This window comes from Salvelinus fontinalis, chromosome 37 (genome assembly GCF_029448725.1).
Source record: "Salvelinus fontinalis isolate EN_2023a chromosome 37, ASM2944872v1, whole genome shotgun sequence".
In the NCBI taxonomy this organism is placed as follows: domain Eukaryota; kingdom Metazoa; phylum Chordata; class Actinopteri; order Salmoniformes; family Salmonidae; genus Salvelinus; species Salvelinus fontinalis.
This window is the reverse complement of record NC_074701.1, coordinates 25,306,973-25,323,658: the sequence shown is the minus strand read 5'-3', so window position 1 is coordinate 25,323,658 and position 16,686 is coordinate 25,306,973. Positions and strand designations below refer to the sequence as shown.

At 41.5% G+C, this 16,686-nt stretch overlaps 1 protein-coding gene across 2 annotated transcripts in view; it reads left to right on the top strand.

Annotated features, from left to right (window-relative positions):
• The window catches only part of LOC129836416 (regulator of G-protein signaling 7-like), a 53,721-nt gene that overhangs the window by 12,990 nt on the left and 24,045 nt on the right, over positions 1–16,686 (top strand). Inside the window, exons 1-2 of one of the 2 annotated variants that reach the window (XM_055902539.1) lie at positions 2,504–3,265; positions 16,302–16,398. In XM_055902539.1, the coding sequence (XP_055758514.1) occupies positions 16,302–16,398 (97 nt within the window). In that variant the 5' untranslated portion in view covers positions 2,504–3,265. Of the gene's footprint in view, positions 1–2,503; positions 3,266–16,301; positions 16,399–16,686 lie in introns of those variants that run through there. The other variant, XM_055902538.1, reaches the window with a different exon arrangement.

The following is a 16,686-nucleotide window of genomic DNA, read 5'->3' as shown; positions in this document are numbered from 1 at the left end:
ACCCCTACAAAAATGACCATGAATTATAATCCACATAATAGTTCACATATCCTGTTGCTGCAGGATTATTTTTATGCTGTAGAAAACTGGCTCAAATGAAGATGCTATGTCTATATGACATCAATCCCAGAAATTATATCTCCTGCTGTCTATGAAAATGGAACAGCTCGAGTTTGTCTTTATAGTCTATGCCAAATGTTACTCCAAAAGTAGGACATTACAGACCACTATCAGCAGATGATGAAAGTATTAGTTAAATATGTATCGTTATTCCTTGGCAGATTGTTGCATATTACTGATGCACCAAATACAGAATGGCCTGTACATCTAGATTACTTCCCTTGCTGGCATGGTATGGCAGTGGGAGTGTCCACACATTTGGCCATCTCTCCTCTCTCTCCTGTGAAAAGCCTAACCGTTGTTGGCTAGCACTATAGTCATACTAAACTGTATTTTCTTCTGTATTATACAAGGGGCTGAGGACGTCTAGGTATTAAAGGAATAGCTGACTCAGGGTCTCGTAGGCCTTGTCTGTCTGTCTGATTCATTTAATTACAACTCTCCATCTAATGGCAGATTAGCAGGGTCTGGCCACACCACTGATGAGCTTAATGAGCTCAGAGATGGTCAGCTCTTAACGACTGCAGGGAGAAAAACTGACGGATTGGCTTAACTGTGTCTCTCTGCTTTCCCCTTAGATCTCAGATGTGTCGGTGTGTCCATCCTGCTTCTTCTCTCTCACAATGTTCTTCCTTTTATTTATTTCACTTGCTCTCCTCTGTCTGCTACCACCTCATCTCTTCTCTCTGCTTTCTCTCCTTTCTCTCTCCCTCTCTCTCTCTCTCTCTCTCTCTTCCACTCTCTCTTTCACTCTCTCTCTACCCCCCCAACCCAGTATGGAGTCCTGCCAGCAAACCATCCCTCTCTCTATCTCCTTTGAAGTCCAGAGTGAGAGAGAGACAAAGAGGGAGCGAGACAGAGAAAGAGTGCGAAAGAGAGAACGAGAGAGAGAATGCATTGAGGTGCTGCGTAGCATAATTATTTTCCCTCCCATATGAAATGTTGATTCACCCGTGATTCACAGCTTTTTTGGTAGGAACACTCTAAATAAGCATGTTATGTTGCAGTCACATCAAAACTCTCTGTTATTCGAGGGGATTGTCTTGATTCTGTTCTATGATGATGTATTTTTGGAACAAGTCAGTCCTCCAACCAAACAAGGTTTGTAATAACTAACAGTCAAATTAAAATAAATACTGTATTGCATCATGCCTATGATAATTACATTACTAATTACCATACATATTTCAGTGCTTATTTGTGACCTCAATATGGAGTCACATTAGTCATGGACCAGCGGTCACAGCTCATTGAGTTGTCTCCACCTGCAACCCAGCTCACTGCTTCATGCCATTAGTTCAGCTTGGCAGCCACAGCCCTAGCTCACCTCACCAGTCTCCATCTTGGCTCTCTGTGCCTCTGCGTTGTCTCTGTTCACCCATAGAATGTCTTGCTGTAATAGTATTTGTGTGTTTTCCTGTCCTTATATGTACCATGATTTTGATATTGATAATGATGACAATATTAGTATTACAAAAGGCAACTACTTTACTACTACTACAAAAGCCAGCTACTTTGATAAACTTGTATTTATATTGGGATTTTCATTATCCAGTCTATGTATTAATTTGATAAATGAATCTTCCATCTCTGTTAAAAATTAACCATTATAATTGGTATCAAAATTACTTTTCATTAATTTAACATGGTGCAATTAATTAAAGTCTCCCTAGTTAAATTAATTGGTAGTGTGCAACTCTGTCCAAATCCCTGGAAATTCTCCTGAAGCTATGAAAGAGACTACATTCAGGATGGTTAAACAGTTGCAGAAATGCTCCAGGATGTTTTCAAGATGTACCCGCCATAGGAAAACGCAAGTCATTCTTCTTGTCATTATTTTTCTCACAGAATGTTTCAGTCTCCCTGCTTTGGTTATCTACTAATTGGAAAGTGACATTCCTGTGGACAATAACAGTGTCTGGAAAAGTTGTGCTTTTTCACTCAGCCCCACGCTCCACTGGGATTACTGATGGTTGCATTCCCATGACAACCAGCACTCAGTCAAACGCTATTATCTCCAACACTTCAACAGGGTGTCCAACAGATCTCTGGCTAGCTGAGGGTGTGAGGAATGTGTCAGGGTTTGTGTGTGTGTGTGTACAGTATGTGTGTATGTGTGTGTGTGCTTGCCTGCGCCCAGAAGTGCATGCAATGATTTCCCAGTTTCCCACATAAACACTTAAAAATAACAGCCAAGCTGTAACCAAGCTGATGAACAACCAATTAAACAGTTCTCCAAGATAGAGGAGAAGAGAAAGACAGAACCCTGTCAGCAATCCTTCAGTTTAAGACAAGGGGCCATGTCTTACCGAGCTGCCTTGTACAATGCCATATAAATCAGATGTACAATCCTCTGTCTGGGTCTATACTACCCAAGTTAAACAATAGTATAGTAGTATAGTATTCAACAGTATGAGTTATTAAGTAAGTACTGTAGTGTTTTATAGTATACTGTAGTATGTTTTCATGTGGGTGTATATGAAAACATACAACCTCTAGTTCAAAAGGGATGAAAATATATTTCACAAGGAAATAGTGAGTTTGATGTTGGATTGCTGGATTGCGTAGGCATTTCTGTCTTGGTGTTTTTCCACTATTGCACATAAGGCAAGGACTCATACAGATGTAGGATCTTAATTTGATCACCCTGTTGCAAGAGAACTTTCCTGCAATGTCTGGCCTTCCTGTGTGTCTCAGGTCGACTTTGTGTCCTCCTGTTGGACGTGGCTAACAGGCTTCTCCATCTTCTTGTTAAGCCTCTACAGAGGCCCCATACTTTACAAAGCCTATACAGATGTAGGATCTTAATTTGATCACCCTGTTGCAGGAGAACTTTCTAAACATCAAAGTGTATTTGAGGTTTAAAAAGGCTTGATTATCCCTTACGAAAAATGTATCAACCTCTACAAAAATGTTAATTAAATATAATCCACATAATTCACATTTCCTGTTGGTGCAGAATAATTTTTCTGCTGTAGCAAACTGGCTCAAATTAAGATCCTACATATGTATTTCCCCCTGTGCCAGACATAACCGGTAGATCATGTATTATCCTCTCAGTACAGTGCCAGCGGGAGCTGATGGAAGCATGCAAACCTTGCAGAGTAAAAACAAGGTTGATTCTTAAGCAGTGCATTAGGAGACGGTAAGCTATTTTTTGTGCCTTACTTTACAAATGTAGGATCTTAATTTGAGGATCTTAATTAAGATACCGCATTTGTAGATTGATTTTGGATTCTTTCAGCTATCTTGCTTCTCCTTTGTCCTTTCATGAGTGTGTCAAATGAATAACTGGAAGGATGTTATTGATGCAACCTGCTCTCCAACAGACCATCACAAGCCCTCTAGCAAGTATGTGAATGTTCAGTATAGATGTATCAATAGTGTGTATCAAAACGCTTATGATCTCTATACAATTTTAGCATTATTTTGCCTGTCAGTCTAAGGTTATTGGCTGTGTGTCTGTCCCATCTGACTGTCAGTCCCTCTCTGCTCCAGAGACAGGGATGTGGCCTGGAATGCCCGTTAGGATCCAGCTGCTTCCAACTCATTGGTATTTGGAAGACAGAGCGTTCCCGAGCGTCTGTTGCACGTGCAAATGAGGGGCTTGGCTGGGCTAGAGATGCTCTTCTCTCTCTCTCTCTCTCGCTCTCTCTCTCTCTCTCTCTCTCTCTCTCTCTCTCTCTCTCTCTCTCTCTCTCTCTCTCTCATGTTATCAGGACCTAAAAATAGAAGCCATCCCCCCTCTCCATCTACTCCCAAATGCATCTGTGTTTTCCTTCACAACCTGCCTCCTTCTCCTTCCTTGTCTTTTTTGTCCACAGATGAGACTCTTCACATGTTGAGGACTTGGGACTATAAGGTTCTATCTGCATTCATGTAAAAAATGAGTTATTGACCAAGCCTTGTTCTGTTCAATGTTCTCTACCGATATACCCCAATTCATGTTGTTAAGTTCAAAAGAATACAAGATAAAAATTGCTGACACCATTCAAACCAATGAGAGTTCAGAACGTTAAAGCCAATTATCTCAGAATCATCTTTTTGCAGATAGAACCTTATAGTCCCAAGCTCTAGATGTGTACCCAGACTATTTAGACTGTAGTTACGTACAGTACTTGCCCCAATTTGGGTGGAGCCATACTTATTAAAACTTACTGCTGTGGTACATTTCCTTGTTTCACATGATCAGTAACTGTTAAAATGCATCCATCTCTGAATCTTTAAACTGGGTTGACTCCCCCCGCTGTGTCATAGCTAATCAGCAGATGCTAACCCCCAGGATGCACTGTGGTTGGTGTATATGGACGTAATGCCCCGTGCTGCTACATCACATCATTATAAAACTGGATTTGATTAATAGATTGCGCGCTCATAGAATACAAGATAGATGAAAGCATACAGTAGTAACAATAATAGAAAATACATTTACAGACCAGGGTTAACTGTATGTATTTGTTTTGTGAATACCCTCATAAACATGGTCATGGTCATGTCATGTAGTTTTAGTCTCTGATTTCTTTATCATCAGTATCTCCTGTGGCTGAATTGTCAACAGTGCAGCTCAGCCAGCTCAGTTAGACACTGCAGAAAATGATTATGCATCTTTTATTTTTGACTTTATTTATTAATTTTCAGCAGGCTGTTTGAGTGATGAAACCACAGTAGGTGGGCAGCGTTATACGCTCTCAGTGGAATTTGTTCCAGCACACGACCAACCTTGGCTTAGTCATTTCGCCCACCGTCCGCCCACTGAGAGACACAGCGAGAGAGAGAGGCCTTGCCCCAGGATCTCTATCCCACTATCAGCCAGAGAGACAGCCGTCCAAACAGCAGAAACAACAACAGAGAGCCTAGACTCAGCATTAGAAACCATAGACCCATCAACAGACACCTTAGAGACAGCAAAGGAATAGAAACAGAAAGAACAACCGGGAACATGGCCTTTTGTGTCCCTTTGATATTTTAAGTAGAAATTAAGAGTTTATTTCCAAAACGCTATATATCCATTTTCAGAAATGTTGGTAAATTAGCTTTTATTGTTTAAAGAATGTATGAAAGAGATTGGTGTGTTTTTTCAGTATCTAACAATGGCAGCGGGTGGTTCAGTGACAGACATGTATTTGTTTGAAATCTATCACTTGATGGTTTAATTTCAGAGACAAATAATCATAATTGTTTGCAAAATGCTATTTATCCGCTAAATAACTACATTTTTCATAAAGAACTGTTCAAATTATACATTTGTGACATTAATATTTAAAAACATGTTTTAAAAAATGAATCAACAGAGTAATAAGAGATCTGTACTGTATGTAAAACATTTACATTTGACATTTTAGTAATTTGCAGTTAGTGCATTGATCTTAAGATAGCTAGGACAGACAACCACATATCACAGTCAAATATACAGGATACAAACATTTCATTCCAGCTAAACAATGGATATATCTCCTGAGTGGTGCAGTGGTCTAAGGCATTGCTTCGCAGTGCTAGCTGTGCCACTAGAGAACCTGGTTCAAGTCCAGACTCTGTCGCAGCCGGCCGCGACCGGGAGACCCATGGGGCGGTGCACAATTGGCCCAGAGTCGTCCGAGTTAGGGCAGGTTTTGGCCGGCAGGGACGTTCCTGTCCCATCGCGCTCTAGCGACTCCTGTGGCAAGCCGGGCGCGATGCACGCTGACTCTATCGCCAGGTGTATGGTGCTTCCTCCGACACATTGGTGCAGCTGGCTTCCGGGTTAAGTGGGCGTTGTGTCAAGAAGCAGTGCTGGGTTGGGTTTCAGTGGACGCACGGCTCTCGATCTTCGCCTCTCCCGAGTCCTTACGGGAGTTGCAGCGATGGGACAGGACTGTAACACATCAAATACATTTTCATTGGTCACATACACATGATTAGCAATGTTAATGTGAGTGTAGCGAAATGCTTGTGCTTCCAGTCCAGCAATGCAGTAATATCTAACAAGTAATCTTAAAATTCACAATGACTAACGTATACACACAATGTATGGGTATGGAATAAGAATATGTACATGTAAATATATGGATGCGCGATGGCCGTGCGGCATAGGCAAGATGCAATAGATGGTATAAAATACAGTATATACATATGAGATGAGTAATGTAGGATATGTAAACATTATTAAAGTGGCATTATTTATAGTGACTAGTGATACCATTATTTAATTAATTTATTAAAGTGGCCAGTGATTTGAGTCTGTATGTTGGCAGCAGCCTCTCTATGTTAGTGATGGCTGTATAACAGTCTGATGGCCTTGAGATAGAAGCTGTTTTTCAGTCTCTCGGTCCCAGCTTTGATGCACCTGTACTGACCTCGCCTTCTGGATGATAGTGGGGTGAATAGGCAGTGGCTCAGGTGGTTGTTGTCCTTGATGATCTTTTTGGCCTTCCTGTGGCATCGGGTGCTGTAGGTGTCCTGGAGGGCAGGTAGTTTGCCCCCAATGATGCGTTGTGCAGACCGCACCACCCTCTAGAGAGCCTTGCAGTTGAGGGCGGTGCAGTTGCCGTACCAGGCGGTGATACAGCCCGACAAGATACTCTTGATTTTGCATCTGTAGAAGTTTTTGAGGACCTTCTTCCCCACGCTGTCTGTGTGGGTGGACCATTTCAGTTTGTCCTTGATGTGTACGCTGAGGAACTTAGAACTTTCCACCTTCTCCACTACTGCCCCGTCGATGTGGATAGGGGGGTGTTCCCTCTGCTGTTTCCTGAAGTCCACAATTATCTCCTTTGTTTTGCTGACGTTGAGTGAGAGGTTATTTTCCTGACACCACACTCCGAGGGCCCTCACCTCCTCCCTGTAGGCCGTCTCGTCGTTGTTAGTAATCAAGCCTACCACTGTAGTGTCGTCTGCAAACTTGATGATTGAGTTGGAGGCGTGCATGGCCACGCAGTCGTGGGTGAACAGGGAGTACAGGAGAGGGCTGAGAATGCATCCTCAGTGTTGAGGATCAGCAAATTGAGGATACCACGAAATTGGGGAGAAAAAGGGGTATAATCAAAAAAAAATATATATATATATACAAAACAAATTAAGTAAAAACAATAAATAAAAATGACAAATAATTTAAAAAATCTATGGAAATATAGTTTTGTAAAAAAAAACACATTTTAATACACAACTAAAATAGATTAATAAAAAATCTGAAAACAGTAATATTCTACACACACACATGAAGGTACCCACCCATAAGCAATCATTTCTGGTGAAAAAACACAAATATGGAAAATTGGTGGATGTAGCATTTTGGAAATTAACTCTTCAAATTATGCACCAATTAGCCTGTTATATTCAATGAAGTGCCCTTTAATGGAAATATTCACCCATTTTGAATGTTGTATTGTATTTGTGCATCTCTGAGCGATGTTCTGTCGAATCCATTTCATGTTTTCATGTCTATCTGAGATAGAAATACAGGGAGGTGTATTATAATGGTGGGGGGTAAAGAAACCAGCAAAGAAATGAGAAAGCGACCTGGCATAAAACTCCTGCCAGGAATATCTCGCCTGTTAATCAGACAAAATGTCAAACGAGGATAAATGCTGCCGTTTTTCCAGGCAGCAGGCCTACCTCACATCCATGATTCACAGCTCAGCTTCCATTACAGGGATAGGGAATGGCAGGATTCTCCCTGGGGAGGGGTGAGGGGGGAGAGAGAATTCAACATTCCCCTGTAGGTATCCTGACATTTGGCTTATTCCCTCTGGACTCCAGCTTCGATCAACCACATCCTGTGAGCCTGGTACAGTAGCCCCAGGGAGTCACAATCCTCTCTCTCTCTTTCTCTCTTTCTCTCTCTCTCTCTCTCTCTCTCTCTCTCTCTCTCTCTCTCTCTCTCTCTCTCTCTCTCTCTCTCTCTCTTTCTCTCACTTTCTCTCTCTCTCTCTCTCTCTCTCTCTCTCTCTCTCTCTCTCTCTCTCTCTCTCTCTCTCTCTCTCTCTCTCTCTCTCTCTCTCTCTCTCTCCCTCTCTCTCCCAGCATGTTCCAAACGCTTGCCTTTGATGAAAATTCACTGGTTTGAAAATTCAAAGTGATGGGTGATTGACTGTAGAAGAGTACAGGCCTTGGTATATTTTTTTATTAGGATCCCTATTAGCTGCTGCCAAGGCACTCTTCCTGGGGTACAAACAGGATTAAAACAATTATATCACAACAAAAACACAATAGCCCACATCATCAATAAAACAATACATCATACACTACTTCATTACATTATTACTCTCTTATTACAAACGTACAATATCAAATGGATAATACTACAATACAACAACATTACAATGTGTGCGTGTGCAAAATCTGATTTTACTGCTCGCTTGAGTTCCATGTAGTCATGGCTCTATGTAGTACTGTGCAATTCCCAGAGTCTGTTCTAGACTTGGGCACTGTGAAGGAACCCATGGTGGCATGGCTTGTGGGGTATGTATGAGCATCTGAGCTGTGTGTAAAGCTGCCAAAAGAATTCTTCGAAGCAGAATAGGAACGTTGGTGTCTCCGTCGGCAACCATCTGGAACACAATCTAAATTGAATACAGAGTGAGAACGCTATCGTCAAAACCCTCTTAGAAATCACACCTGTATATTATTAACTGTGAACTGGGGTAGAACGTTCAGACATGTCGCTCTTTCGCTCATTTTCTGTCCACTTCAGGATGTTGTGTAAGTTCATGTTGTCAATTCAAATGGCACTTTTTAGGGGCCAGAGGGGAAACGCTGTGTCGAATGAGGGAGAGTTACAAAAAGAGACAAAATAAGAAAAGAAGATTTGAATTGCTGTGCCCACTGGGTTAGATGAATTGCTGTGCCCACTGGGTTAGAATGTACTATTCATTTTATGGTCCATTACAGTGTCTTCAAAGAGAAAATACAATGACAATGACGTTATGATAATGATATCGTTTACTGATGTGGGCGAATGTTGCTTGTTCTTCCTCATGTCTGTTGTGGCATAACTCTTCTACAAATGGATAGTTCCCTGAATTGGTGTGACAAAACAGAAGCCTCTGGAAGTGAGCCTCTCATTTGCATGGCTGAGCGTCTCTTATCCGGGCACCATTTGTACTCAGGCATCTGCTCTTCATGTTCTCTAGCCCCGTCCTGCTGTGAGCCAGAATGCAGCCTCTTCAGCATGACTGTGCTCCAGGTTTACTAGTACCTACGAAAGGGAGGAAGAGAGAGAACCAAATACTGCCAGTCATGTGTTTACAGTTCCAGTTACAAAACCAAACTCCCTTCTCCTCCCAGTTTTCCTGGTACAGGGGCTCTCCTTCACAGGACCTAAGTATCCTCCCACTCCCTCCGTCTCCTGTTAACGACTGGCAAACTGTGATGTCGTTGCAGTACAACGTCTTCCGATGTTGCCTTAGTAACAAAGAGACATAGACAGAGAGTGGTACTTAAAATTCACGTCCTTCTTGCACTAACCTTGGCTCTAGGAGGTCAATAACTTCTCCCTCCTGTCCTGAAGGTAATGGCCATTTGAATGTCTGTCTGCCATGTGTTAATATTCCACTGTGCCAGTTTATGGGGGAGGGGGATTGGGGGTGGGTGGGGGAGGTTTTCTTGGAGAGGCAGTAGTGTATTTTTGGCACTTGGCATCATTGCTTTTTTATCTTTATTAGCTGCAGAGGCAGAGCAATATCAATATCTGTGTAACCAGATACTTCACTCAGAATACCCAGGTTAGATGATGAAACAGTAGGCTATGGGCCATGCAGAGTGAATATAACGAACATTTTATGATGACAGCTTCATGTGTAAAATGTAATTGATATTAAATCTGAAGATGTCCGTTATAGCATTGGGACGTTATGACATGTCATATATTTCTATTCACTTCATATTTTGAAAAATTGGACACTGAGTGGCATTATGGAATATGCTGAAAGAAGCTCATCGGTCGATTGATAGACATACAGAATATTATTGTGACACAAGCAGGGTATGCAAATATGATGATCAAAGTAGTTGATTGGTTTTCTATTTTTCAATAATTTATCATTTGGGGTTTTTGATGATGCTTCTCTCTCAAACAGTAAGCTCATATCACTATGTTTGACGCTTCTCTGTGAGAAGGATGCGTTTTAAGCCTGATATGTTTGCAAGTTAATTATCCTGTTGAAATGAGGTGAAAATGGTTACTAAAACGTGGGGAATTGAATCTAGAAAGGTATCTTGTGAATAAAGACCATTTTAATATCTTAGGTCAGCACACATTGGCTAGTAAATTAATAATTTATTTTGCCATATAATTTACACTATATGAGCTTGAATGCAAATTTTTTGATTAACAAGGGACCAGTCTTGGGTGGATTTAGCTGATAAAGCCACCAAGTCAGAGATTTGATCTATTCATATTTGACTCTATTCTCTATATCTGTTCATATATGGCATGTACAATTGAATGAGGATCTCAAACAAGCCTATGTTCTGTTTTTGCCTAAGGCACGAGGAGAACATTGTGTTTTTGGAATGAGTCCATATTATGCAAACGCATCACACTGTTCAACACTGTGTTTCTTATTTGCTTGTCGACATAACTGTGTTTTAACTCAAAACGTCACAAATCATGCCCGAGGACTGTGAGCAATTCTCTGTTTCTAAGTGTAGTGGATGATTTCAAAATGGAATGGAAAGAGGACGTGTCCATGACCAACTCTCAGTCAAATCTGCATTAAATCTGCCTGTATGCGCCATAATGTGTGTGTCACGTTCCTGACCTGTTTTCTGTTGTTTTGTATGTGTTTAGTTGGTCAGGACGTGAGCTGGGTGGGAATTCTATGTTGTCTGTTTCTATGTCAGCCTAGTGTGGGTTCTCAATCAGAGACAGATGGTAGTCGTTGTCTCTGATTGAGACTCATATATAGGAGGCTTGTTTTGTGTTGGGATTTTGTGGGTGTTTGTTACCTGTCTCTGTGTTTGTGTTCTGCACCAGATAGGTCTGTATCGGTTTTGCACATTTGTTATTTTGTATGTTGTTTGTAGTGTTTCACTTGTTATTTTATTAAACATGTTGAACACTAGCCGCGCTGCACTTTGGTCCAATCCTTGCTACTCCTCTTCGAATGAAGAGATGGAAGAAGCCCGTTACAGTGTGGTGTATTTATTGTACTATATGTGTGACATGCAACAGTGTTGCCTTTCTAGAACACTGTGATAGAAGTGTGTAGGGTAACTATAACTGTGTAAAAATCTACACTTGTGTCCTCCTCAGATAACACTAGCTGGATAATTCCATTCCCCTCAGGATAAGCAGTCCTTAAAGCCCCATAATACACAGAATCCTAATGCACAGCTTTCATTCAAAATCTGCAATCATGGTGCTACAGTATAAAACGCAAATGTTTACTAGATAACACAAACCTGCCACAATAGGCAATTGTCGTTAAACGGGCAATTCATGAAGCTTCTGTAAAGCCCTACAGGAGCAGCAGGCCCACAGTAAGGAAATGAAAAGCTCCTCCATTATTCTCCTCCGTGATGGATGATTGTCCCACTTCCATGCTGGTGATGCTGTAAAAGAAACCTACTCTTTCCTTTTTCTCTCTTTTCCTGGTAGCGAGCAGTTCAAGTGAGTAGATGTATGAAGCAGAGTAAAAAGTCTAGTGCTTCATTAAAAAGTGAATGTTTGTTCTTTTGTCTCAAATGCTCATTGGCGCTCCCTGAAAATTCTGAGACACATTATACACTACAGATGTAGGATCTTCATTTGAGCCAGTTTGCTACAACAGGGAAATGATACTGTAACAACAGGAAATGTAAATCATTATGTGGATTATAACTAGGGGGCATTTTTGTAGGGGTTGATATATTTTTCATTAGGGCAAATCAAGTCTGAAATTTCAAAGTGGAAATTACAAACTTTAGAAGCCTTTTTAAAACTCAAATACAACAAGTTTTCATTTTTAAGCAACAAAAGAGTGATCCAATTAATATTCTACATCTGTAGTTGGAATAGCAAAATGGTAGCCTTTATTATATTTTGAGCTTTTGTTAGTCATTTCATATTTACATACTTGTGTTCAGAAAACAGGCAATTCGCTGTAGAAAGGCAGCAAGATGTAGTTCTAGGCATTCAGTACAAGAGAGAAACACTCTTCTTCTTCATGATATGTACTCAGGAAAACATTGTCAGTGGGAGGGAGAGACAGTGTGAAGTATCGATCATCACTCTGTTATCCTGCCGATTAGCTCAGTGAATCATGTAACTAAGTTCTAAAAAGGTGTCAGGAAGTTTCATTTCTCAATGTGCCTGCTGTCATTTAGCTACTGTATGGATAATCTATTGGCATTGTGAATACTGGTAGCAGCTGTCTTTTACCTAAGGATCTCTGTTGTCATAGTGACAGTGCTTTGTTAGAGACTTGCTCAGAATGATCTGATGAGAGCTGTTCAGTACGGCGTTCGATCCTCTGTCTGTCTGCAGTTGCATCCGTTGAGGAGGGAGGACATACACGTTAGATAGGCATCTCTGTAACCCCATACTCTTTATACTCTATACCTGTGTTCTTTCAGTCTATTACAAGCCAATTACTCAATAGGTTTTGGCTTCAGGGTACTTGAAATAAGGCAAGCTATTTTCGTAAGATTCTCCATTTTCTCAAAATAGTTGTGACGTGCATGTCTTGGTTGCCCTGGTGAATTGATTTTAATAAGGCCTTGTGTGTTTACACATCTATATTTGATGCAGTTGTATTTGCTATTATTGATTACAGAGGAGTCTGCTCTACTCTGTTCCATATTCTATTTCAGTTGAGACGTTGGTACATCCTAGGTTGCTGTGCTACTGTGTCCAGCAACCTAGCAGCATCAAATACTTAGGACAACAAAACAGTCCATTGTGACTTAAAATGAAATCATCGCCTTCAGTGGAGGCTCCTCAGAGGAGGAAGGGTAGGACAATCTTCCTCAGTGAATTTCATACAAATTAAAATGGTAAAACATTTAAAAAGTGCAGCTAGCTAGTTTATCCTACTGTAACACCCTGCTCAAACAGAGGGGATGCTATGTTAGCTAGCTGGCTATGACTATCCAACACAACACTGGAACTCTTCCAAGTCAAGGTAAGCTTTTGGTTTTACTAATTTATTGCCACCGGGGCCCGCTGGTGTAACTGCTTACTGACTGTACACTAACGCTACTGTATGATTGTAGCGGTTTTACTAACGCGTTAGTTCTATTAGCTCTGCTGACTATGACGTTACTTTAGCTAATATGGTGACAACAATGTAGGCTGTGTAGAGGTTTGGTTTGTACAGGTTTTTTCACCTGATCACATACAGCTGAGGTGTTGTGCATTGAAGTCCACAAGCAAAGGGAAGAGAAGGAATACAACGTGGCTGTTATGAGAGTGAACTCTGTCTATGTATGAGCAGGGGTGTATTCATTCCGCCGATTCTGTTGATAAATGTATCTAAACGGAAGCAAATGGAACAAAACGGGTATACATTTGTCCAGTAGAAACTCTTGTTTGCAACTGTTGAATTAATGATTACACTCTATATCAGCTAGATGCAGGCAAGAGTGTGCAAGGAGGTATTGAATGTCACTGTCTGTCACCTCAAATTTGTCTCGACCTGCGTGCACCTGCGTTGTAAACTTTCATTCATAGGCTAGGTTGTAGCAACCTCATGATGGGTATAGGGAAAATTAAAGTATCATGTAGTAGTCTAAACCTATCGCTGTTACATTGAACTGGGTGAATGGAATATGAATGAGAGTCATCCAATAAGCTGTAATAGAAATAAGGCCGTCCTCCCTCATCTTAAACTGCACTGACCGCCATTGGACATATCTGATGATTGAACACCATTTCTCAGTAAGTACCTCTATTTTAGACTATTGTACAAAGATCCAATGCTTAGGTAATGGTAACTGAGACATGGCAGTTTCAGGTACTCAGCCACAGCATTTTTGCAAATGACCACTGTAAGAATAACATTATGGTAATGTTGCTGTGAAGGGAGGCCTTCGGGGGGTGCCTGCCATCTATATCTAGAAGGGGGGCTGAATATGACAGAGTGGAGGTATGAATATTTATTGTTATGTATTTACCCTTTATTCTATTGGTCAGTAGATAAATCAGTATCATAATCCATATTTCATAAATGTACAGTTATATGTATCAGGAATCAAGGTAAGACCCAGGTGCAGACCGTGTCGAAGTAACAATGTTTATTAGAGCAACAGGGTCAAAGGTACAGGAAGGCAGGTAGACTCAGGGTCAGGTCAGGCAGAGGTCAGTAATCCAGAGGTGGGGCAAAGGTACAGGACGGCAGGCAGGCAGGCTCAGGGGCAGGGGCAGGCAGGGTGGTCAGGCGGGCGGGTACAGGGTCAGGACAGGCAGGGGTCAAAAACCAGGAGGACGAGAAAAGAGAGACTGGGGAAAAGCAGGAGCTGAAATACAAAAACGCTGGTTGACTTCACAAACAAGACGAACTGGCAACAGACAAACAGAGAACACAGGTATAAATACACAGGGGATAATGGGGAAGATGGGCGACACCTGGAGGGAGGTGGAGACAATCACAAAGACAGGTGAAACAGATCAGGTTGTGACATATATGCATACTTTCATCATTACACCTTGATCCATTATTCTTCAGTATGTGAATGAATAGGAGATGTCATGTTATTATGTTGTGCTATCATTTGTTCTGTCTTTGTTCCCTCTCTCTCCTCCCTCTATCCCTCATCACAGGTGACGAGCTGTACCTGTGACCAGTGGGAATGGTTTATAGTAGAGTGCTATGGAGTGGGGCTGCAGGTCTCCTGGGTTCTGGGCCTGGGAGAACATGAGTGAAGGTGTCTCCGCAAGGAGGCCTTCTTATTGTGTTTGTTATTTTCAGTCTGAGGCCCATGTATTTGTAAGAAATATCCCTCAACTTTTGCATCAGACAATGTGGTCCTGCGGTTCCTTTCACAGATACAGTCAATGAAAATCCCTTCCAGAGGACAGCTGCCAGAAGAAAATATTTACGGAGTGTAGTTGTCAAGATACTGTACAGCAGGGGTGTCAAACTCATTCCACGGAGGGCCTAGTGTCTGCAGGTTTTTGGTTTTTCCTTTCAATAAAGCCCTAGACAACCAGGTGTGGGGAGTTCCTAACTAATTAGTGATGTTAATTCATCAATCAAGTACAAGGGAGGAGCGAAAACCCGCAGACACTCGGCCCTCCGTGGAATGAGTTTGACACCTGTGCTGTACAGACTGAGGGGGAGAGTTGATGAGGCACAGGGCAGCCAGTCAAATTAACTAAATGCAATCAACGAGGCTTGAAAATGTGCTTTTGTAACCAACACTAACCAACAAACCTTAATGGTTACCAATTATTTATCCAATATGATACAGTATATGGGACGTACATTGAAGTCTATAGAGTAGAAATAGAACAGCAGGCATTGCATTGTGTCTGTGTGTGTGTGTGTTTATGTGTGTGTATATGTGTGTGTGTGTGTGTGTCACATTCTTACATTGTATTTATTTATGCCAGAGGGCTACTTTGGGATATCTTTTGGCATCCATCCGTGAAGGCTGACGAATCCGGGCCACGCTTCACTTCACTCTGTCCTGTCTGTTTCTGGAAATAGGGCCTTCCGCCAGGGCAGCTGAGCCATAGCGCAGAGCAATGCTCCAATCCTGGAGAGTTGCGATGCAGATCTGCCTTTCTGTGGCATGTCTGTTTTTACCCAGGTTGTCATGTCACATTTCTTTTAGTTTTTAGCTTGAAGGTGTGATTCAGTCATCACAATGTCCTTTTATATTTCTCTGATGTCTTTTTTGTGACATCTTGTTTTGTCCAGTTTTTTTAAGACGCATAGGATTGGGAAATATTAGGCAGACACTTAGCTATTAGGGTTGATAAACTAAATGATCACTAATCCAATAACATGAACTGACATTGATATGAGAAGTGTCTTGCCACTGGGCACACACGGGTTGAATCAACGTTGTTTCCATGTCATTTCAACGAAGTGACGTTTACCCAACGTGGAATAGACCTTGAATTGCCGTCTGTGCCCAGTGGGTCTGCTGCAAATATACGTCCCAGAGCTGTGTCACAGAGGCCATTCACAACAGCAGCCTTTTCCGAACACTTTCCCCAGTCTCCTGACTATATTTCCACTGATCATTTCTAACATTATGTCTTCTCTCTTTTCTTCCAGATGGAGGACGTAATAGCCCGCATGCAGGATGAGAAGAATGGAATTCCTATCCGCACTGTGAAAAGTTTTTTATCCAAGATTCCAAGTGTTTTTTCAGGTAAACATCTTACCTAAAGCTTGTGTTGTAATATATTGAAAACGGTGAAATGGTAATGATAGCTAATAAAGTCTTCTGGCTTCTGACTGACTTGGAGAGCTATCCGTGGTTGTGAAACCCGTACACCTAAACCAGAGGAAACAGAATACCAAAATGAATCATAATGTTGCAGGGAGCTGTGCAGAGTTCTGAAAAGAGAACCTAAGGTTGAGAAACAACACTCAAAACTGAACCCAATGGAAACTTGAAGGCAAGATAGCAATGTAAATGTGTTTTGTTCTCTTTAAT